This window comes from Olea europaea, chromosome 21 (assembly GCF_002742605.1).
Source record: "Olea europaea var. sylvestris chromosome 21, O_europaea_v1, whole genome shotgun sequence".
Taxonomy (NCBI): domain Eukaryota; kingdom Viridiplantae; phylum Streptophyta; class Magnoliopsida; order Lamiales; family Oleaceae; genus Olea; species Olea europaea.
In genome coordinates, this window is record NC_036257.1 from 13589566 (window position 1) to 13613181 (window position 23616).

Here is a 23616-nt window from a genome sequence, read left to right on the forward strand (position 1 = left end):
GGGGGGGGGGGGGGGGGGGGCAACAATTTGAATCGAAACGTTCCCAATTTGTTGCAAATCATTGCAAGTTAGAAGAGAACGAATCAAAATTGATATTCAAAATCCATTAAGATAGCGGCTGTTGTGGCAGTCGACGACAAACCGAAGCTTGTGTGCTTTTACGCAATTTTTGAAAAGAGAAATTGAAAAAAAAAAAAATGAATTTTTTTTTTCTTTTTTTCCTTTTTTTGGGAGAATAGAACATGATTGTTTGGGTCCAAATCACCAACCCAACTCGACCTGAATCGGGTTGGGTCAGGTTCGTTTCCATCAACAAATTGGGTCGTGTCAACTTCAAATTGGGCCAAACTTGACAAAGTCGGGTCCATAGGGCCCTGGCCCCCCAAACCAATGCACAGCCCTGAATGGATCAATGTATAACTTCAAATTTAGGCCCTGTTTGAATCATATTCTTTCAAAAAAAATACATTTTTGTGATTTGATATCATTTCAATATCACATTTTATAATAAAATAATATTACATGCAAATACAACATTTTTCTTATTTTTTAACCACACACTTCCTATCATTACACTCTTAAAAAATGCATACTTATGAAAATAATGTGGCTCAAACAAGGGCTTTTAATTGCATTTCGTGCAACCTCCCATAGAGACCATTACATCGAACAAGAAAGAAACTCCATCCCTCTTTTTTTATGTCCCAATATCACCACCAGAATCAGAAAGTAAACAGTACATACACTTTTTCGAAAGGAAATGAAAATCACAGCAACTTAAATATGGTTGTAGATCAAGTACTTGGAACACGTTCAAAATCATGTGAATAGTAGCAGCAAGCTAGAATGATTATGAAATTTTGTATTACAACTTCCTCCAAGACGTTAACAAAGACTTAATCACCCTAACTAAGCAGCAGCAGCAGCACCTCCAGTCTGATGCAGCATAGCATCTATCTCATCCCCATCCTCCATTTCAAGCTGTTAAAAGAATTTCCAAAAGTTAAGATGGGTTTCCTCAATTAGTATTTTAATATATTTTAAATTAAAAAAATAAAATTATAAATAGTGATGAATTTTGTGAATTTGAATCGATTTTTACAGAATTCACAATAATCTCATTAAAAATAGTGAAATTTCAAAAGAGTTCGTTATGTGTATTTCTAAGCTTGAAATCCATCCAAATCTCTTGAAATCCTTTCATTAATGAAATCTTTATAATCCACAAGTTATTGAGGACACCTATATTTTAGTGAATTTTAGAAGAATCCATTAAAATCTCAATGAATCGGTCGATAGTAATCATGAGATGGTTAGATGTTATAAATGATGAATAGCCTATATCAGCTATTTGTCTTAGATACAGACCCGGGGGGCTGGCGGAGGAGGTTCTTTTGGGGGGTGTGTGTGTGTGTGTGTGTGTGTGAAAGAGAGAGGGATTGGAGGACATTGAGAGAAAGAAGACCTCATCAGGAGTCTGCTCTGCACGGAGGCGACGCCCATCGAAGAGAAAGGCAATTGAGTTGAAATCAACCGATTGTCGTTCACAGTAAGCATTCATCAGCTTCTTTAGCTGTGTGCTTCTCTTAATCCTGAAAAGTACTTCATTTCCGTCCTGCATTAAGCTTCTTTATTGAGTTAGTAATGCTGGAAAAATCAATAGGGCCATAATAGTAAACGACAATATTCATACCAATAAGTAGGCAGTACATCATTCGAACATGATAGGAAAATATACAGCTTGTGAACATCAAAGAATCCATTCTAATGAAATCAAATATTGGCTATGAAAGAAAACTTCACACTTTTCCTGAATAATTGATAGATTAATCATGAAAATAGAGCATCCTCTGCTATGTATAATTATTATGAAACTTATTTACTTAAAAGTAAAAATGTTAAGCTTAGCCAAACATGCTCTTAATGTAGAGTCAGTCACTCAGGGAATAAGTCCAGCCAGGACCCGTGCTTCTGCTAAGCATCGGTAGACTTGAAAAATTATAACATGTGGAGAGAGATAATGGTTAGTTCCAAAATTGATTATACTGGTGCCAAGTTACCCAATGCTTAGCGTAGCATAAATTAAGTATAGGTGATCAGAAGATCAATTCCATAAGTCCAGCAATTCTACTTCTGCCAACACAGCAAGAGTAACAAAAGTAGTTAAAAACAAAAGGCGCTGTGAAAAATGAAAACAGCGTGGAATTCAAATCCTTCTCTATGCAAATCAATCATGTTCAGAAAAAATCAGAAAATCAAACCCACAAATACTGAAGAAAAACTCCTCCAAATCGATTAATGAAATTCAATAATATAAAATCCAGTAAAAAAAATTAGAACAATAATTAAATTAAAGAGTAAAAAGGATTAAAATTTGAGAGAAACCTGGCCTTTGACTTTGAGATTGATGTGAACCGACGGATCACCGGGCTTCTTGTCTTCCTCTTGACCGGGAGTTGACATTTTCACCGTCGCCGACGATTCGCCGTTCGAAAAGAAAAATTCGTGCCCGCTTGATTGACCTTTGCCGAGGAATTAATGTCGATTTTTAAAAGACGCAGAGATAAGTCAATGAGATAGTGCGGTGTAATGAGCGGTTTGGATTCGCTGATTCTAATCGCACGGGCCACACTATAAGAGTATGCTGAAATGACATTTAGACCCCGGTCGAAGAGCTTCCCTGTTTAGCAATTTTTCAAAACTCATTTTTTCTCTTCTTTCATTTTCATTTTACACTACATATTCTCGCAAAAAAAAACAACGTGCAAACTTAAATGCAAACTTAAAATTTTTCCATATTTTTTATCCACATTCTCAAAAAATTAGCTAGTCAAAAACTCAAAAGAATGGTTGTCAAACCGTCCTTGCCACCGTGGGAGATTTTTATCTCTCAATAAAAAATCAGACATTACGAGAAGATTGATTAATGAAATACGCTAATCCACCCCCTCTCAGTTGGCATATTTTGATTTGTGGAAAAACTATTTTCCTTTTTAAACGAGCCAATGACTTTATGCCATGTGTTTATCTATAAAGTAAGGTGTAAAAAATTTTTATACAGGTAATATGATTGTTACCACACGGTATTAGTTAATGAATGTTCATGTTTTCAAAACACAGAAATTATTGCAATTTTGTCTCTCGTTAACATAAAGAAATATATGTTTTTGCGAAAAAGTAAATAAAGATATGAAGCAATTGAAATTCAATGGCAGACCAAATGCTAGAATAAGTTACATAAGCCATCATTCATATATTAGTAACAGCATGCTGGATTACAATTCCTACCGAAGCCTTTATTAAGAAAATTAATCCTTCACTAAGCAGGGGCACCTCCATTCTGGTATACCATAGCATCTATCACATCTTCATCCTCCATTTCCAGCTGTTAAATGAAATCTTAAGTTGACGATTCATCAAGTTCTACCTAAAACTGTGCATGAGCGGAATATTCAAAGGGTCCGTTTGTGAGGCCTTTCGTTTTTGTTTCTAATTCTCGTAGAAGAGTTTTCTAAAAAAGTTATCTTATAAAACTTCTTTTGAAGTCTTCAGAAGCAGTTTTAACTTTCAAAAGTCCTGTCAAACGAACCCTAAATATGTATTCCCTCTCCAATTCAAGCTCCGATCACTCATTTATGAATAAATAAATAAATAAATAAACCTCATCAGGAGTCTGCGACCCACTAATTCTACTGCCATCAAACAGAAACACGAAGGTGTCAAAATCGGTAGCTAGTTTGTCACAGTAACCATCCATGAGCGACTGCAGTGGAGAGCTTCTCTTAATCCTAAATAATACTTCATTCCCAACCTACATAAAGTGGCTATATAAATATATGGGAAATATCTGTAAGCAAATATATGTCCAAGCTTTTGTAAATCTAACACAAAAATAAACGAATAATAATTAAAAATTAACAATAAAGAATGGGTACCTGGTTCTGGACTCTGAGACTGATGAAAGACGAGTATAACTGTGGCTTCTTATCTTCTTCTTGATTGGGAGTCGACATTTTCAACTTGGCCAAATAAGGGCCGCTGCATCATTTAAGTAAAGGTTTCATGGCCAGTCGACTAGCCTCCGATGACGAATTTGTAGAGTCTCTAATGAGTAATGACCTTTGGTGGCGTACATGAATACAGTAAGCTTAAAGTTTGGGAAATACAATGTGCAGAGATTATAGCTTTTTCGAACTCAAAAGGATAATTAGCAAAAAGCATCCCTATTGTTTGTACTTATTGTGAAAATGATCCCTATCGTATCAAAATTGGCATTTACACCCTCATTTCAAACATTTTTTACTAAATTGGTCCTTTCCATTAAATTCTTCCGTTAAATATGTGTAATTTGATGCAAAACATCTCTATCGTTTGCTTTCATTGCGCAAATAGTCCCTCTTGTTTCAATTTTGAAATTTGAACACTTGGATCGACCTTTCTTTACTTAATATGTTCTCGTCATCTATATTCTCTATTACAATATTGTAAAATGACTAATTTATCATCATCTTTAAGCCCTCGTTTGAGCCCCATTTTGCGGAAAAATGAATTTTGGAATATTGTATTAATGTGAAATGTATGGTTAAAAAATAAGGAAAATTTTTGAATTTACATGTAATATTATTTTATTAAAAAAATATGTGGTTGAAATGATATCAAAACACTGTTTAAAAATATATTTTTGTAAAAAGAAAATAATATAAAATAATTGCAGCTAGACTTTCTTGTTTTTTTTTTTTAAGTACAAATAAGTCTCACGTAAATTAGTTTAAAATATTCTAATAAAAGAAAAATACTTTATCTTCTCAATTAACTCACTTACCCCTATGTCCATCCCCCCACACTCCACCACCACCACAAAATAAATTAAAAAGATAATTAAAAGTATAATAAAAGTGAAAAAAAGAATTAAAAATAGAAAAACAAAAAAAAATATAAAAACAAAATGATGCTTATTCCTGATCAAATATTTTTTTATACTTTTAATTCTCTTTTTAGTAATTTTGGTGGTGGTGGTGGTGGTGGTGGAGGATATGCGTAGCGTAGGTAGGTTAATTGGAAAAATAAAATATTTTTCTTTTATTCGAATATTTTAAATTGTTTTATGTGAAATTTAGTTGTAATTTGAAAAAAAAAAATAGAAACTTTAAATACAATTTTTTATATTATTTCTTTTTTCCTATTTATTTATTTAAAAATGATGATAAATTAGTCATTTTATAATGTTATAGTCGAGAAATATATAATAAGGACCTTTCAAGCAAAGAAATATCGATTTGAGTGTCCAAATGTGAAAATTATAATGATAGGGACTATTTGAGCAATTAAAGCAAACGATAGAGATGTTTTGCGTCAAGTTACACATATTTAACGGAATATTTAACGAAATATGATGAAAATAACCAATTCTACAAGAAAGGTTTGAAATGAGGGTGTATATGGTAAGTTTGAAACTATTAGGACCATTTTTGCAATGAGTACAAACTATAGTGATTTTTTGCTAATTATCCAACTCAAAAATTAATTAATAACATTTATAATTAGTTAGGGAAAGTTACGTAGAGGTTAACAATGAATTTTATTACTCCATCTATCCAATAAAAATATGTTTATTTCTATTTTCACACATATTAAGAGAATGTAATTATGGTTAAATCCATTAATTGTTATCCAACTTCACACTTAGGGTGTGTTTGATTATATTTATTTTCTATGGAAAATATCAGTTTTCCATCCAAATTTCTACTTAGAGTATTTGATTGCTATTTTTTCCATTGAAAACATTTTTCAACTTTTGAAAATATACATAATTTTCCTTGTTTTTAAGAAAAACGTTTTCCTTGGGTAGAGGTGGTTTTTATTTTCCACAAAAAATGAAAAACATTTTCCTTTTTAGATGATATTTTTCATGTCAATCAAACACACTCTTAGTGTAACCATAACTCATCAATTTGATTTTATTTCACCATGGTCACCCAATTTCATATAACGTTTCACAATGGACAACCAATTTCTTCTCGCCATTGTCACTAATTTTAAAAGGGGTAAAACGACAATTTTGCATTATATGTATAAAAAATAAATATTTAATTTAAAAATGAAATAATATAAAAGCTTATCTAAAAAAAAAATTACTTAAAAATAAAATAAAATAAAAAATTATTTAAAAAATCTTAAATAAAATAAAAACTTTTTTTTCAAAAAAAAATTGACTAAGAAAAATAAAAATAAAATAAAAAATTTATTTTAAAAACCGTTCCTTAAAAAATATAATAAAAACTAATTTAAAAAACGTTTTAAAAATAAAATAAAGAATTATTTTTAAAAAAGTTACTTAGAAGAATAAAATAAAATAAAAACTTATTTTAAAAAAAAGTTTTTTAAATAAATTTTTTTTTTGTAAATATGTTTTATATATATAATACAAGATTATCATTTTATTCCTTGTAAAATTAGTGAATAGGGTGAAAAAATTAGGTTCCATGTTAAAACAAAATCAAATTAGGTGACCATAGTGATACTAAGTATAAATTTGGGTGATCATGCTGTCACTAAACATAAAGTTGGGTGATCATTGTTGGGTTTTACCCATATAATTAACATTATTGGAAATATAAATTAAGGGTATATTTTTTCTAATGCACCCCTATATTAAATAATGGTTTAAATTTGATTTGTTGATAGAAAGATATATGAAATAGAAACATATTAGAAAATTAAAATATATTTTTTTTAATATGAAAATGGTATATAATTTGGAACAGACTAAAAAAGAAACAAAATATATCTTTATAGGATGAAGAGAGTATTATGCCAAAGACGAATTTTAGCATGTGTTCGAGTTACAATTTTTTTAATATATATTTTGTTAAAAGTGCTTTTTTTTATGTGTGGTTGAAAAAGCAAGGGCAGAGCCAAAAGTTGAAAAATATTTGTATACTTATTGATACATAATTTGTTTTTCACCTTCAAAAAATGAATTGTGCCTGGGTTAAAGCTCAGGCCTCCCCATTCCTTCCCGCCTGCGAAAAAAATACATAAAAGTTTCGAGTTAATGTGCAAGGTTCATTTTTTGAAAGAATGTATGGTTGTAAATAAATTTGGAGAAAAATATATTTTAAAGAATTGAAATCGAATGTAGGTTATGTTTCCTTTTTCTATTATTGTCTACTAGCATATAAATCAATGTAGTACATTAATACAAGAGATATCTTTCCACTCTTTTTATGCCAACCTTCCCACAACATACACGCGACTCTAAGGTTATCGTGGCAACTCAAGCTATGATTCGAAGTTCATGACATCAATGATTCAATCATTCTCCCTATGATTTCTCTTGCACTGGCCCTTCTAACGGGTTTCAAAGAGAGAAATTATTTATTGACCCATAAATTGTCATTTGTAATAATTTAATCAATCTTTCTCATATGAATTCCTCCTCAGATCAACCCGGATCCCCGTCTTTTTCAGTGCACTCACTTTATATCTTCATCGTACAGGGAAGGAAGCCATCCTACCCTCTGTCGGTTGATCATTCCTTCCCTATCTCTTACGGTAATGTTTCCTTTAGTATCAATACTTTTATCATTATAACATCGTACATAGATCAAATCATTACGTGAATGCCATGGCCATCCGGCTAAGTTGCTAATAAAAGGGAGTCACAACCATCAAGTCCTATCTTTTGACCTATCGTTTCTGTGTGAATTTCATAATGTATGGAAATATCCTTTTGAGTTTTGAAGCTGCAAGAGTCAAGAAAAAATGACGCACCCCAATTGCCACCTTATTAATTGTGACATCTCTCACTCCTTTCGTGATAGATGTCCATCATATTATTGTTATATGATTACAGTGGCGGACCCAGGATTTTGAATCAGCACGGACGGTTGTTGATCGTCAACTGTCGATTGTAATAAAATATTAAGAGCCCGTTTGATGTCATTTTCTTAGCAAAATAATGCATTTTAAAATAGTGATTTGATAGAGAATGTGTAGTTAAAAATAAATGAAAGTTTTGAATTTGCGTATAATATTCTTTTATTAAAAAAATGTATGATTAAAAGTAAGATAGATAAAAATGTATTTTGAAATAAATGAGAATCAAACAAGGCCTAAAATTTAAATATAATAATTATTTTGTTTAAATTGAACATATATAATTTTATTATAAGAATAAATTGTATTCATCAAATAGCATTGTTATCAAGTTTCGTATAATTTAAATGAAGAGTACAGGTTTGGATGATTGTAATTGCATTAAAATTAGATGTGACATATAATATTTTGTTAAACTTAGACCCAAAAAAGAGCTATTGCCATGATGGTTAAGCTTGCAATCATTTTAGCACAAGGTCTCAAGTTCAAATCTCTTTTGGCGCTGAATTAATTTTGGTAAAAATAAAGATTCTAGAACTAAAAATATTGCAAAATAACTCGGTTGCCAAAAGATTCAAACTCGAGACCTGCATCATGTACATGCACGGTCTAAACCAACTTAGCCAACAGGCATGATTGAAACAAAGACGAATTACTAGTAATAAAACCTAAAATGCTGATTGTTGTCAACCTAAAAAAAAAAAAAAAAAGAGCTGCTGGTGGATCCAGCACGTGCGGCCGCGGGAGCTCGCTAGGTTCTGGATCCGTCAGTGTATGATTATATAGATGAAATGATCCAAATAGCATTGTAGAGAACAAATATTTTGAATTTAATTAAAATTATATTTGTCAAAGATTTGCTGTGAAATAGAGATGGATTGAAAATAACATAAAAATAGTTCAGTTTGATGTACTAAAGCATGAGTATCCAAAATCAAGAGATACGTCAAAGTTCAAACCACCAACCTGGGTATCGCTGATGCAGGCTAAGTTCAAGAATAATAGCCACAGACTCTTTTGTATCGTTGAGGCAATAGTGATTATCAAAATATCGTATAATTCTCCAACCAAAGTTGGCAATAATATTCGTGGAGAGTTCGTTTGTATTGTATCGAAAGTGTAATTATTGTATTCTTCTATTAGAAAATAATTATTTCTTATATAGTAATTATAGTGCAATTGAAAATTTTTAATCTTTTTATTTTATTTTAACACAGCGTTCAATTAGGGGCGAATCCAAAAGCTCGAGTGAACACGGGTGGTTGTTGACCGTCCACGAACAATGGCCGCAATAAACAATCAAATATATATATATATATATTTTTGAGTATAGCACTCATCAAATGCCAAAGCGGTAAGGTAGTTCAAAATTTTATAGAGAAGTGTGGTTCGAATCTTTCCCATTGCACCAGTTTCACTATTTATTTGGATCTTTTCAAAATTTGAACATACGTATCTATATGTATCTATGTTACACTTATTATGAACACCCACCAAATGTCATACTAGTCAAACGGTTGTCAATTCCGAAGGAGACCATAGTTCGAATCTTTCTCCATTGCATTGGTTCTTGTAAAGAGTCGAACACTTGACCTCCAACTTACAAAACGGATCCCCCTACCAACCGAGCTACGACAATATATATGAAATCAATGAAATTACCAACGATATATCCAAACAAAATATAACCCCCAAAAAAATTAATGTCCACTGATCCAGCATGGGAGACCACGGGTGCTCATCGGGTGCTGGATCCTCCACTGCGTTCAGTGTTATTTAATCCACTTTTACCTAATATGTCATAAGCTTGTTGAAGTTTGTTGAGTTTTAATGATATTTAGAAAATGAAAATTAAGAATATAATTAAATTGTCCTAAAAAGTAAAATAATTAGGTTTGGAACCAGATAAAGAATATTGAATAAATACTATAAAAGTGAGATGCATATTTGAAGGAAAAATAATTATAAGTAATATTCTTACACTAGATTTTATTTGAAAAATATTTTCTTTCCTTAAAATAATCATAACAAATACTTGTGGGGTTCACCCAGGTCTCCACGCACAAACCCCTTGCGAATTGCCAGCAAATTTGGGCCTCACCTCCCTATCTGTCTACCTACTTTACCAACTCCCTATTTATCTTCACCAAATCTATATACACAAGCTAAAATGATAAATTTGCACGAACACAGCCCTTGTTTGAGCCCCATTTTTGGGAAGAGTGAATTTTTGAATAGTGATTAATGAAAAATGTGTGGTTAAAAAATAAGGAAATATTTTGAATGTACGTGTATTATTATTTTATTGAATAATGTGTGGTTGAAATGATGTCATAACACTGTTGAAAAATATATTTTTTCAAAAGAATGGGGCTCAAACAAAGGCATAGTCTTCTCAGAATTATTTCTGTAGGAAATTGAAAAGAACCAAAGTTTTATAAATCCTTTCACAAAATTTTCATAAATGCTCCATGTTGAAATCAAAGAGAAGATTAAAGCGGAAGCGTACCTTAATCCGTGAATTTTAGTGCTTTGATTGGATTTTGATCTTCCAATTGTTACGTGATTTCCTGAAATATTCTTCTCTATTGATGGGGATGCCGAGTACTGTGAAACTCACACACAATTTGGGATCATGACCCCATAATATATAACTGCAATTTGGCAGTGATTAATTTTGTATTATTTCAAATTGGTCTCTCATCAATTCAAAATAACATTTTTCGGTCTCTACGCTTTATTCTCATGATAATTAATACCCATTAGTCTAAAATTAAACATAATAGATCACTTTACGGACTAATCCTTATAATTAGCAACACACATTTCAATATATATACATGTGTGGTTCCATACGATGGAATTTTTCCAACAATTTCCTCTAAAAATCATGGCCATGGCATTCCCTATACACTATTTTCATGCATTTTTCTTGTTGCTTTTCTTTTTGTCACGACTTCAATTCTCTCTTTCAAATTCAGGATCCATGGGTATCAATTATGGTCATTTGGCCGATGACATACCGTCTCCCAGTCAAGTAGTACAGCTTCTCAAAGCGCAAGGTATCACCAAGGCAAAGGTTTTCGACACTGACACCACAGTACTATCAGCTTCAGCTTTCTCTATCTCAAATATATCACTGTCGGGTTTTAGAACGATCAGCTTTTCCAACGCGGCTAGCAGCCAATCTTTCAATGACACGTGGGTGCAATCAATATATCATTCCTTATTACTCCTAGACTCTTATCAATGCTATTGCCATCAAAAGCATTTGCGGATCCGCAGAATAATACCTAGTTCCTCATACCCACCATGAAAAACATGTACGCATCCCAAGTCAAGTATGGTGTCACATGATCCATCAAAGTGTTCTCTCCAATAGCCCTCGGTGCACTCGATAATTCATATCCACCCTTTATTAGTTCATTCAAACTGGACGTTGTTGAACTGGTTTTGAAACCATTATTAAGTTTCCTAAAACAAACTGGATCTTAATATTATTTTATTGAATAATGTGTGGTTGAAATGATGTCATAACACTGTTGAAAAATATATTTTTTCAAAAGAATGGGGCTCAAACAAAGACATAGTCTTCTCAGAATTATTTCTGTAGGAAATTGAAAAGAACCAAAGTTTTATAAATCCTTTCACAAAATTTTCATAAATGCTCCATGTTGAAATTAAAGAGAAGATTAAAGCGGAAGCGTACCTTAATCCGTGAATTTTAGTGCTTTGATTGAATTTTGATCTTCCAATTGTTACGTGATTTCCTGAAATATTCTTCTCTATTGATGGGGATGCCGAGTACTGTGAAACTCACACACAATTTGGGACCATGACCCCATAATATATAACTGCAATTTGGCAGTGATTAATTTTGTATTATTTCAAATTGGTCTCTCATCAATTCAAAATAACATTTTTCGGTCTCTACGCTTTATTCTCATGATAATTAATACCCATTAGTCTAAAATTAAACATAATAGATCACTTTACGGGCTAATCCTTATAATTAGCAACACACATTTCAATATATATACATGTGTGGTTCCATACGATGGAATTTTTCCAACAATTTCCTCTAAAAATCATGGCCATGGCATTCCCTATACACTATTTTCATGCATTTTTCTTGTTGCTTTTCTTTTTGTCACGACTTCAATTCTCTCTTTCAAATTCAGGATCCATGGGTATCAATTATGGTCATTTGGCCGATGACATACCGTCTCCCAGTCAAGTAGTACAGCTTCTCAAAGCGCAAGGTATCACCAAGGCAAAGGTTTTCGACACTGACACCACAGTACTATCAGCTTCAGCTTTCTCTATCTCAAATATATCACTGTCGGGTTTTAGAACGATCAGCTTTTCCAACGCGGCTAGCAGCCAATCTTTCAATGACACGTGGGTGCAATCAATATATCATTCCTTATTACTCCTAGACTCTTATCAATGCTATTGCCATCAAAAGCATTTGCGGATCCGCAGAATAATACCTAGTTCCTCATACCCACCATGAAAAACATGTACGCATCCCAAGTCAAGTATGGTGTCACATGATCCATCAAAGTGTTCTCTCCAATAGCCCTCGGTGCACTCGATAATTCATATCCACCCTTTATTAGTTCATTCAAACTGGACGTTGTTGAACTGGTTTTGAAACCATTATTAAGTTTCCTAAAACAAACTGGATCTTATCATGATGAATGCCTACTCGTATTTTGTGTATACTGCTAAAACGGATACCGTTTCTTTATACTACGCTTTCGTTCAAAAGTATTACGGGCAAGACTGACCTAAATAACGGGCTTGTTTATAAAAGTTCGTTGGAGGCTCAACTTAATGCAGTTTTTTGCAGCAATGAATACCATTGGATTCAACGACATGAAAATGGTGGTTACTAAAATTGGTTGGCCTTCAAAGCGTGACAGGAATGAGAATGGTGCAGGTGATGAAAATGCAGCGTTGTATAATGAAAACCTTGTACATAGAATACTCACGGGTGGTGGCACCTCCTTGAGGCCGGATGAGCCTCTTAATGTCTTCATATTTGCACTCTTCAATGAAAACTAGAAAATTGGGCCAACTTCTGAGAGAAACTACGACCTTTTTACCCAAACGAAGAGAAAGTATATGATATTCTACTCACACTGAAAGGAATGAATGTGAGCAAAAGTCAAGTGGTGGCGCAACCTTCGAGCGACTACGATGATGGTGGGCAGACGTGGTGTGTAGCTAATGTGATCTTAGGAGAGGAAAGATTGAAAAAAGGTGCTGGATAATATTTGTGGGAATTCTGCTATGTTGTCTGGAAGGGTTTGACACCGTTCCTGACAAACCCCTCACAAGTTACAATAGGGGGCAAGAATTTTTTCATCTTTTTTATTCACATAGGTTTCACTCTCATGCGAGTATTGGTCAACAAGGGTGGAAATATTTTTTTTGGCAAAGAAGTTTAATTGTATTTGTGGAGAAGGTAAAGTTGACTACTGCTAGATTCAATCTGGTGCCACATGTTATTATCCTGATGCAGTTGAGGCACATGCATCTTATGCATTGAACAGATATTACATGGAAGGGGAAGTGAGGCCTACAATTTGGAGGTGTAGCCTGTGTAGTCACCCAACCTCATTGGCGGATCCAGCACCTGGCGAGCACCCGCGACCGCGCGTGCTGGGTTCACCGGCAGCCATTTTTTTTGTTGGAGAATAGATGAATTTTTAGGTTATATTTCTGATTATCATTTGCCATTCAATCATTCCCTCTGGCCAAGTTGGTGAGTGCCGTTTTTTACTTCTTGCAGGTCCCAGGTTCGATTCTTCTTCAATCAACTTTTTGTTCAATTTTTTTAGCTTTACAATTTTTACCAAAAATTAATGGAATGAGGAGGAGGGGATTCGAACCTGGGGCTATTGTTAAAATTATTAATGGTTTGACCAATATGCCGGTTGTTGAATTGTGATAGCATATTTAACAAATTTATATATATTAGATCTTAGTTTGTTTTAATGTAACAATACAAATTTGAACTCGTGCTTTTCTTTTGAATTATATAAAATTTGACAACAATGTCATTTGATAAATATAGTTTATTGTTTTAACAAAATTATATATGTTGAATTTTGACAAAATAATTGTTATGTTTAAATTTTAGGTCTTGCTTGATTTTCATTTATTTCAAAATATATTTTTCTCTCTTTTATTTTCAATCATATATTTTTCAATAAAAAATTATTACACGAAATTCAAAGATTTTTCTTATTTTTAACCACATATTTTCCATCAAATCACTATTTTCCAAAATGCATTTTTTGCCAAAATAAAAAATAAAAAAATAACATCAAATGAGCTTGTAATATTTTATTGGGCCGACGTTTGGCCTTCAACGATCGCCCGTGCTGACTCAAAATCCTGGATCCGTCACTGCCCAACCTCCAAGTAAGTATTTTCAACAATAGCCCCGGTTTGTGACCCCATTATTTGGGAAATTAAATAGTTATGAATAGTATTTTTTGGGGAATGTGTGATTAAAAAATAAATAAAATTTATTAGCTTGTATGTATGATATTTTATTGTGTGAATGTGTGGTGGAAAATACTGTAGCAAATTTATAATTTTAAAGGGGGGCCAAATAGGCACTTAATAATTTAAATTTTTCTATTTTTAATTAATATAAATTAATTTATAAATTTCTTAATTTGCTTAATATAAACGCAAGCATTGGTTTGAAATTATTATAATTAGTAATCAATCTTAATCGAAACTACACACGTTTAATAATTATGTCACATTTTTTTTTTTGTTATTTTCATTTTTTTTAATCTTTGCGTAGTTTATATTCCACGTTTTAAAGCATTGGTTTTTTTAGCCCTTCTTTGATTCTTTTTTTTTTTTTTCAAAATACATTTTTCTCTCTTCTTTTCAACTACATATTCTTCAATAAATAATATTACATATAAATCTAAAATTATTCCTTATTTTTTATTCACACATTCTTCATCAAATTACTATTTCATTTTTTATTTTTTTGCAAAATGTGAACATCAAACATGCCTTTAATTTGCAGAGAATAGCAAATGTGAGTTCTCAGTTAACTCACTGATTGGACTATAGTTAACGGATTTTGCTACTCCTACATAAAAAATGTATATAATGAATTTAGTTAATAGATTTTGCTACTCGTACATAAAAAAAAAATACATAATGGATTACATAATATGATGTGGCTGGAAAAGATTGAATGAAAAAAGTTAATTATGTTTTAAATTGACAAATGATAGAGTATTATGTGGTATTATACAATTCATTATGTAAATTTTGATGTACATATAACAAGATCCTTAATGAATTGTATTCGGACAAAATTTGTTGGATTTTTTTCCAAATTTCTAACTAATTTATGTCGTTTTATACTAGTTTAAGCAACGTAGGATGTCATGAATCAAAATAACTACGAAAATATTTGAATAAAGATAAAGATTTGAGTTTTTGTTAAAGAAGTTTCATTTGAAAGACGACAAGATGTATGACAATTGACGGGAGATCGTAAAACATTGTATTGAAATAATTTTGGGAAAATTGTTGCAATGGTCCCTAATCTTTTCAATTTTTGTGAACTTTACACTAATCTTCAATTTATGCCAACGAATGTCCCTAACATTTCATAAATATGCAGTTGAAGTCCAAATGAATGGATTTGCCCGTTAGTTGACCAAGATTTTGCAAAAGAAAAAAAAAAGGATATTTTGACCACAATTGAGATATGGCATTTTCGTCAATTCTATGACATTTATATTTTACAATATAATTACAATTATATAATAAGGGATAATTATATCAAAAAATAAGAAACCAAACAAAAAGGTTATCTTCTTCACCTCACCCTCACCCTTACCCCAAAATTGAACCCAAAAAACTCACATCCACTGATCAATCAACTGGCCATAGCCACCTATCTCACTGTAAATCAAACCAAAACCATCACAATCATTATCAAACCATCAAACTAGACATGGCAATGGCTCATGTTCGGGGTGGGAAGGGACAAAGGGGAACGGTGGCTTGCCCCCTTTTTTTAATATATATATATATATATATATTTACATTTTCAAAATTTCGAGTTATATTATTATTAGAGAATAAAATATAAATTCAAAATTTTAAATCCAAAACAAATAATGCTCAAACTAACAAAAAAAATTCACTTCTTCACGGGCCCTCGCTTGTCTTACGACTCGAGACAGGGCTCCCGCCCTGCCAATCGCCCGACGGGTTTTTTTGGCCCCATTCGGGGCAGGTAGGGACAAGTTATTTTGTCATCTTTACATCAAACCTAGCTTTTCTATTGGGGAAAATTGTAGCAATTCCGGTTGTTACCCAATCCAAAAAAACTACTAGCCACCAATCCATCGAAATTTCTTTCCTAGCCGATGGCCTCAATCCACATACACATCCCACATAATTAATTGGATAAACAAGAACACAAGAAGATCAAAATGAAATTAAAAAGCCAAAAGAGTTGCCCTGCTTAACCCCTCGAGTTGCCACCTACAGTCACACCCATGGTCGCGTCTCACTGCCGGTAGTCTCGCCCACTCTAGGCGATGGTGGGAAAGGAAAATTGACCAAAAGTTTGATGATGGGATGGTGGAGGAAGGTGATGGTAGTTCGGAGAAGAAGGTGACGACGACGACGACGATTTGGGGGGAGAAATGTTTGATGATTAGATTATTGTTTGATTTGGGGAAAGAAGATGGAAATGGGGTGGCGTTGCGTGGGTTGATCGTTTGATTACCGGCAAGTAAACAAGATCGTAAACAAGTAATATAGTAGTGTGTAAAGTGTTGATTCCATGAGGACTATGTATTTGATCGAGTTAAAGCTAACAATTTCCTTAATCGAATAGCAAAATCAAGTTGTACTATCACTATTAAATCTATTAACTAACTTGAAAGCAATGTAAAGATTTATCAAATTTATGAGACGTATTGCTAAGATATAGAAACCCCTTGCTAATCCATTTTAGTTCAACAATTTAAATTCACAATTTGAAATCATGCTTATTGGTCAATATTCCCATTTTATATAAAAGCTTATCTCGATAGAAAGTAAATTTAATCCTACACGTGATTTTCCTATATCTCTATAAAAAATACGAACGTGCAAGAAAGCATTAAACGAGTTAGAACATCTATAAAAATCATGTAAAGCATACATGTATATTTCCATCTTCTATCGAATCTTACAATGCTTATCACTATGTGCTATTAATTCTATATCTATCTTGATGATAAAAAAAATCCACAACCAATCCAACTAATGGCCAAATAAATGAAAAGCAAATTAAATTATAATAAACATCCAAATAACTAAACAAATTAATGTCAATTTAATTATTCAAACAAAAAATTTCATAAAAAAGGTTTATCACACCCAAACAATATAAAAATCTAGCCATGCACATTGTTTGAATTAACAAATAAAAGACAGAAGACATCACCAAAAATCAACGAAACATAATTAAATTTCCTATGCGTGCCGTCTCGTGTCTGCTTTCTCTGTGCGTGTATATCTATTATAATTCAGCCTCAATTCTTGACTTTTCAAAGGGACCCCAAGTTGCTATTTTACGCGTTTGTATATATCTTCATCTTCCAGCTTCGATTTTTGTATGTGTATATAATTGCAACCAAAAGTAACCTCATTTTTTCCTCAAATTCAGCATTGTTTCTCGATATTTTTTCTTGCAAACTCCCCTTTTTCTGTAAGCCGCAATTATCTGTCTTTTTTCTCTAGCAACTGCCTTTTTTTGTGTCTTTTAGCCGTGTATATATGTCTGCCAACTAACCGCAATGTGATTGTTTGTAATGATTCCCATTGCAACGTTTGATTTAAATCCCACATTGAAAGTACGAAATTTTGGTGTGTAATTGTGTTTCGCGCGAGTTAGTCGCTAACAATTAAAAAAGGATTAGACGATTGTGTAAGGGACAAACCTCTTGAGATAAAGTCCCAAAAATGGGTGTTTTTTATTGGCGATGACTTTACAATCGGAAAGTAAAAACAGAATGCCTCCAAAGGGCGCAAGCACACGAGTTACTGTGAAAGAAGTGTTTAAATCTAAATTAAGAAATTTAAAATTACATATTCTCTATTCGAGAGTTTTTGATTCGGGGTCATTTGCTCTATGTCTTTTCTTCCTTTTATACTCCCTGAATGATCTCTTTGTGATCAACCGCCTAAAAACTGCTTGATCGTTCTATAACTGCCCACTTTCCTCGTAATGGCCAACTTGTCATGGAACTGCCTTTTTTAACTGCTGCCATTACTCTTTGTCGTTCAACCGTTTTCGATTGAATTCCTTGAATTGTGGAACGTGATAGGGCTGCTTAATAACTGCTTTGATAACTGCGCTTCTTGATAACCATAACACTTCATGTTTGCTAAAACCTTGGGCGACTCGAAGGTTTGGGCGAGAGTAGAGTAGCAGCTCTAGGCGACTGCATGGCATTCCATTCGCTCAGATCATGGGCGACTTGTAAGCTTGGGCGATGGTGTTACCACGTTTACGGGCCTCTCTATTTGGACCTTCATCCTGAATTGTCTGATTGGGCTTCATTCTTTGGGCTATCTGATTTGGGGATCCTCCAATTGGGCTTCATTCCTTGGGCCGTTCGATTTGGGCTGAATTTTTATGTGTCAACAATTACCCCCAAATATGGCAAAATTAATACCAATTATTAAATTTTGTCATATTCACTTTTGTGTTTCCAGCAACATTTGAAATTCTCAAGAATTTCAATTATTGTTTTCTTCCATAGCTTTGAAAAGGTGCGACGTTTTGCAAACCCTTATAACCCCCAAATACGCAATTTCACTGCACAATTAAATCACGCCTCACTTTTTCGCGCTTCTCTATCACATTTTTACTGTTTATCTCTTTGCTTCCCTGCTACGTAACTCTGAAAAACCCCATTTCGTCCCTAATGGCTACTTTACAATCTCAATCTGGCGACTCCTTTAGTTTTGAAGACTTTCAGAAACTCCTTAATCGTCCATATATAACTCCGAACTTTCTCGCACCTGCCAATATCGAACACAATGAGTTATACTTAGGTCCTTTCTTCAACAATGCAGAGGCAGTCGAACAAGCGGCGGTGGGCCAGCTGTTTCCTTGTACTCAAGGCCCTCCATTTCTAAATTCTCTGCCGCTGGGGCCACTTCGCGAAAGAGGTATTCGCACTTGGCCCAAATCTGACGTAGTTTCTCGTAGGTGGCATGCTCGCCTTATGGACCATGGTCCTACTAAGGCATTTTTTGATAATGCTAGGATTTCTGATTTGTTAGAAATCTCTCTTCAACCCCCTACTTTTGATTCAGCACTTTTTTCGATCGCTTTAAGTTTTTTGTCTTATAAATATAATACATTTATTTTCCCTCTTGGCCCCATGTCTATTGCTTTAAGGGATGTTGGGGCTCTAGTGAATCTGCCACCTTTAAGCGATACCATTTTTCCTAGTATCTTGGTTTCTGGTGGCGCCCCAAAGTTTGGTAAAACTCTCACCGAGTCTTATTCAAGCCTGCAAACCCTTCATAACCATTCGAGCGCTGAGCCTTCCCATACTGAGCGAGTGGCCTTTCTTCTGGTTTGGCTTTGAAAATATGTTTTGTGTGTGCCAAGCATAAAGCGCTCCCTGAGCTATTTACCCATAGCGCACAAATTCGTGTGTGACAGGCCTCTGAATTTATGTTCTTTCTTTTTGGCTGCCCTCTATAGAGACATGGCTTCTCTTCAAACTCAATTGAAGAATGGTGCATCTCCCACTGGCAGTGGACCTCTTTGGTTCACTCAAATGTGGTTGAGATCCTATTTTTCATTGCTTGGTGGTCCATCAATTTCTCGTCCTTCTGCTAGCTGCTATGGGCTAGTCATTGAGCCCCTGGCTACTGTAAATATGTCTAGAAGGGACTTTTTTCATTCTTTTATTCTTTGAATTCAATCCCTTCCTTCTTTCCTTTTCCTCCTTTTTGACTCCAGACTATGTGCATCCTCCCTCCACTATAGATAGCGCGAGCACCTCTCTGATCATTTGGATCCAGTTTTTAACCGGGAGGGAGTTATTTCATGATATTTTGACTGGGACCAATGCCAAGGCAGGGGTAGAAATATATGCTCCCCAATTTTTTGCTCGTCAACTTGGTTTCGACCAAACCTGGTCTGTTCCTCCTTACTATTCAAGGAACTTGATAGACCGCTTCCATATTATTAATAAGGCAGAGACAGAGGTTATAAATGCTCGCAATCTTCTTTTGACGAGCCATTTTTCATTAGCTCCCTTCAATTCTAGTCGTGCCATCCATCCCCTTTTTGAACAGCTTTGACCGTCAGTAAAGCACAGATTGTATGCGACTGATGCCAATCGTGCCTTTCATTCACTGGATCAGCCGAGCATTTCTTCCCCTCCTCCTGTTTTAGTCACCCCTTTGTCCATCCGAAGTCCTTCTCCTCCTCGTCACGTTAAGCAGTTTGCTCGTCCATCTTCTTCTCTCCCTGCCAAGCCTACTGCAGCCAAAAGTGCCCCAAGCCGCAAACGGCCAGCCTCAGCATCTCCCATTCTGGAGGATGATGTTGATGATGATGATGATGATACCCCTCTTATCATCAGGAGGAAGGTAATTAAATTGGATTACTCACAAGTGTACTTTTCCATACTTGAAACTTTTCTGTGTGCTGATGGTTTATTTGGACTTCTCAAAAAAGTTCAGCCTCTCTTTTGAAGGCTTTGGTATCGGCAGCTCCTGCTCCACTATCCTCCGCTGAGGCTGCTTCATCCAAACCGGCTGATGAAGGGACTACGTTTAAAGAGACATCTTCAGTCCCAGAATCCTCATCACAACTAATGGATGAGCTACCTTCTTCCCAGAGCGTCAACCCCCCAAACATCGAAGTAGAAGGTAATTCAGTTTTTTGATGCTTTACCTTTACTTGTACTATTGGTTTCTGATTTGTTGCTTTTGGGTTCTGCAGATGCTTCCATGAGTCTGCCCGTTGTAGCAACATCTTCTCGCTCAAACAAGGAGAAGTCATCGCGAATGGTGGAGCCACAGGTGGCAGACTTGGCTGAGGATATGCCATCTTCCAAGATTATTGATGAGGTAATCTTTGCTTCACTTTTATTTCCATCTTGTTCGTTGTAGTGAGAATCTTCAATATTGACAATTTTCTTTGCAGGATGCTGATAGGATTGTGCGTTCCATCCAAGACTTGTTCGCTTCCTCGGGGCAAGTCAAGACATCTCGCCCTACTCCAGCTGGTCGTCCTGCTACTTCTTCAGAGGAAGATATGAAGTTCCTCAAGCAGTTGATATTTGAGTACGTGTCCTTCATGGATATGGACATTGGTAAGGCTAGTGCTGCCAGACATAAGGATAAGCTTGAGCAGTTGAATGCGAAGTTGGAGCAAACACTGACACTTTTGTCGCTCAATCTTTCTGCTGATTTTAAAGCGACGTTGAAAGTTATCCATTCCGAGGTCCTTTCCTTGCTGGCCAAGAATGTTAAACTGAAGGCCAAAAGTACTCAATATCTTCGCGCTGTATCTGAAAAAGAGTATTTGCTTCAGGAGATCAACAAAGTTGAGGACGAGTTGAAAGAAATCTCTTCCGAAGTCATGATTGAAGACTCTTTGATGGCTAGTTTGGCTGCTCAGATAAAGGAACTTCAAACCAAAATGGACGACTGCAAGGCGAGAATGGCTGCTAAAAAGCGTAACGCCTCCCAAGAAATTGAGCGAACTAAGTCTTTGGTCGAGCAGTACAAGAAGTTGGATGTTGATAATAATGTCGTGGCCGAATTGAACATCACTTCCTCTCGGCAAAACGAGGACTGGGGAAAACTTAGGGAAATAATTCGTTCGGTATGGGGCGGATTGTAATTAAGACATATAATGCCTTAACTTTTTCTTTTTGTAATTTCGCATTTGACTTTCCCTTTGTAACCTTGTACATCATTAATGAACATCTATATTAACTTCTTGTGCATTTATTTGACGTTTGTCTTTTAATCGCCAATCCTTCAAGCATTTAACTGCTTTGTGCTAAAAATCTTGCACATTTTCTCTTGATATTTCCACCTCTTTTCCCAAAACTTTGGGCTACTTAATTCCATTTACTAGGCAGAATGTGGCTGTTCATATTTTATCTCTTCATCTCCACCCCCCTATAAATGCACGTATGCTTCGCACTTTCCATCTTTCATCTTCATTTTCATTCTCTTCTTCGAAACCAATTTGCTACCATTGTTTGGCATTCTGACAATTAATCCAAAACCTTCGTCTTCTGTAAAAATGGATTGTTTGGTCCGCCCATTTTACTACTTGTCTTGATGTCACCTTTGGTATGGGAGATATAGGAAATATTTTTTGGCTAGCAGCGAAGTTTTTTCCATCAAAATTCTTCCCATCGTCTCTTTGTTCTTTACAAGGGGTTCGATGATGGAAGGCAATTTTTGGGATGCTTGCGAGCCACCTTGCTTGCTGAGAGTGCTTCTCAGCCTCTTTGCCCGTCATTGCAGCGATGCATTTAGGAAGGCGGTGCGAGGCCAGTCCACCCTCCTATCGACGATCAATCAGGAGATTAGCTTACTTTTAATTGTAGCTTGTAGAGCATCTATTATTTGTATCTTGCAACTTTGTAATGAACGTTTGATAATAAAGGAATTTATTTGAACGTATTTCGCTCTGACCTTTTTATCCTTAATCGTTCAACATGTTTTGATTACGCTTTTATCTGTTCACTTTCCCATAAAGAAGGGACATATTTTTTCAAATATTTGCCGTTGATGAATCTCACGTGCTTGGTGCCATCTAAATCTTCCAAATGATATGCTCCATTGGGCAACACACTGTTTACTTTGTATGGTCCTTCCCAATTGGGCGACCACTTCCCATACTTTGGATCCTTGCTATCCAAAGGGAGTATCGTGTTCCAAACTAATTCGCCCAGGCTGAACGACTTGGCTATGATTTTTTTATTATAAAACTTAGCCATTCTCTGTTTTTGAACTTGCAATCTATCTAAGATGTCCAACTTTAATTCGTCCAACCCCAATAAATTTTGAACTAGTGATTCGGAATAGTCATCATCATTTAACTTATATTGCAAGCAAACTCTAATCGATTGCACGTTGATTTCCATAGGCAAAATAGCCTCCCGTCCATAAGTAAGTTGGAAAGGAGTAATTTTGGTATTTGACCGAGGTGATGTTCTATAAGCCCACAAGGCCTTATTCAGACATTCGTGTCAATTTCTGACATTTTCATCTATCATCTTTCTGATTATATTTTTTAGAATCTTATTAGAAGATTCTGCTTGTCCGTTGAATTGAGCGTAATATGGTGTGAAATTTACTAATTTAACCCCAAACTCGCTCAAAAATTTGTTCACTTGATCCCCATTCAAAGATGTTCCGTGATCTACCATCAACGCTTGTAGAATTCCAAACCTATAAATGATGTGATCACGGATAAACTCTATGACATTCTTTTGGGTGATCTCTTTCAAAGGTACCGCCTTTACCCACTTGGTGAAATAGTCGGTTGCAACTATAACAAAAGTATGTTGCTTGGACGATGGGGGATAAATCTTCTCTATCAGGTCTATCGCCCAACCCTTGAACGGCTAAGGTTTAATAATAGGTGCCATCTCTCGTGCTGGTGCCCTTTGTATTGGACCATGCTTTTGG

The 23616-nt window shown here is 34.7% G+C and overlaps 2 protein-coding genes and 1 pseudogene across 2 annotated transcripts; 1 reads left to right on the forward strand and 2 right to left on the reverse strand.

Annotated features, from left to right (window-relative positions):
- Window positions 1-672: 672 nt before the first annotated feature.
- LOC111370774 (small ubiquitin-related modifier 1-like) lies at window positions 673-2635 on the reverse strand. Its single transcript, XM_022992636.1, has 3 exons — window positions 2386-2635; window positions 1466-1615; window positions 673-981 (listed from the first exon to the last, which is right to left on the reverse strand). Exons 1-3 carry the CDS (start codon window positions 2461-2463, stop codon window positions 910-912), a joined length of 300 nt encoding a protein of 99 aa, XP_022848404.1. The 5' UTR covers window positions 2464-2635; the 3' UTR covers window positions 673-909.
- Window positions 2636-3319: 684 nt separating this feature from the next.
- On the reverse strand, window positions 3320-4118 carry LOC111370151 (small ubiquitin-related modifier 1-like). The gene is made up of 3 exons (XM_022991848.1): window positions 3936-4118; window positions 3662-3811; window positions 3320-3385 (listed from the first exon to the last, which is right to left on the reverse strand). Exons 1-3 carry the CDS (start codon window positions 4011-4013, stop codon window positions 3320-3322), a joined length of 294 nt encoding a protein of 97 aa, XP_022847616.1. The 5' UTR covers window positions 4014-4118.
- Window positions 4119-11968: 7850 nt separating this feature from the next.
- On the forward strand, window positions 11969-13587 carry LOC111370152 (annotated as a pseudogene).
- The last annotated feature ends 10029 nt before the right edge of the window (window positions 13588-23616 follow it).

Excerpts from the sequence above, each read along its gene's own strand:
- LOC111370774 (XM_022992636.1), bottom strand. The coding sequence starts at position 2,463 with ATGTCAACTCCCGGTCAAGAGGAAGACAAGAAGCCCGGTGATCCGTCG. Across the intron at positions 1,616-2,385 it reads ATCTCAAAGTCAAAGGCCAG|GACGGAAATGAAGTACTTTT; the intron begins GTTTCTCTCAAA and ends AGCTTAATGCAG. Across the intron at positions 982-1,465 it reads CAGAGCAGACTCCTGATGAG|CTTGAAATGGAGGATGGGGA; the intron begins GTCTTCTTTCTC and ends TTCTTTTAACAG.
- LOC111370151 (XM_022991848.1), bottom strand. The coding sequence starts at position 4,013 with ATGTCGACTCCCAATCAAGAAGAAGATAAGAAGCCACAGTTATACTCG. Across the intron at positions 3,812-3,935 it reads GTCTCAGAGTCCAGAACCAG|GTTGGGAATGAAGTATTATT; the intron begins GTACCCATTCTT and ends CACTTTATGTAG. Across the intron at positions 3,386-3,661 it reads GGTCGCAGACTCCTGATGAG|CTGGAAATGGAGGATGAAGA; the intron begins GTTTATTTATTT and ends TTCATTTAACAG.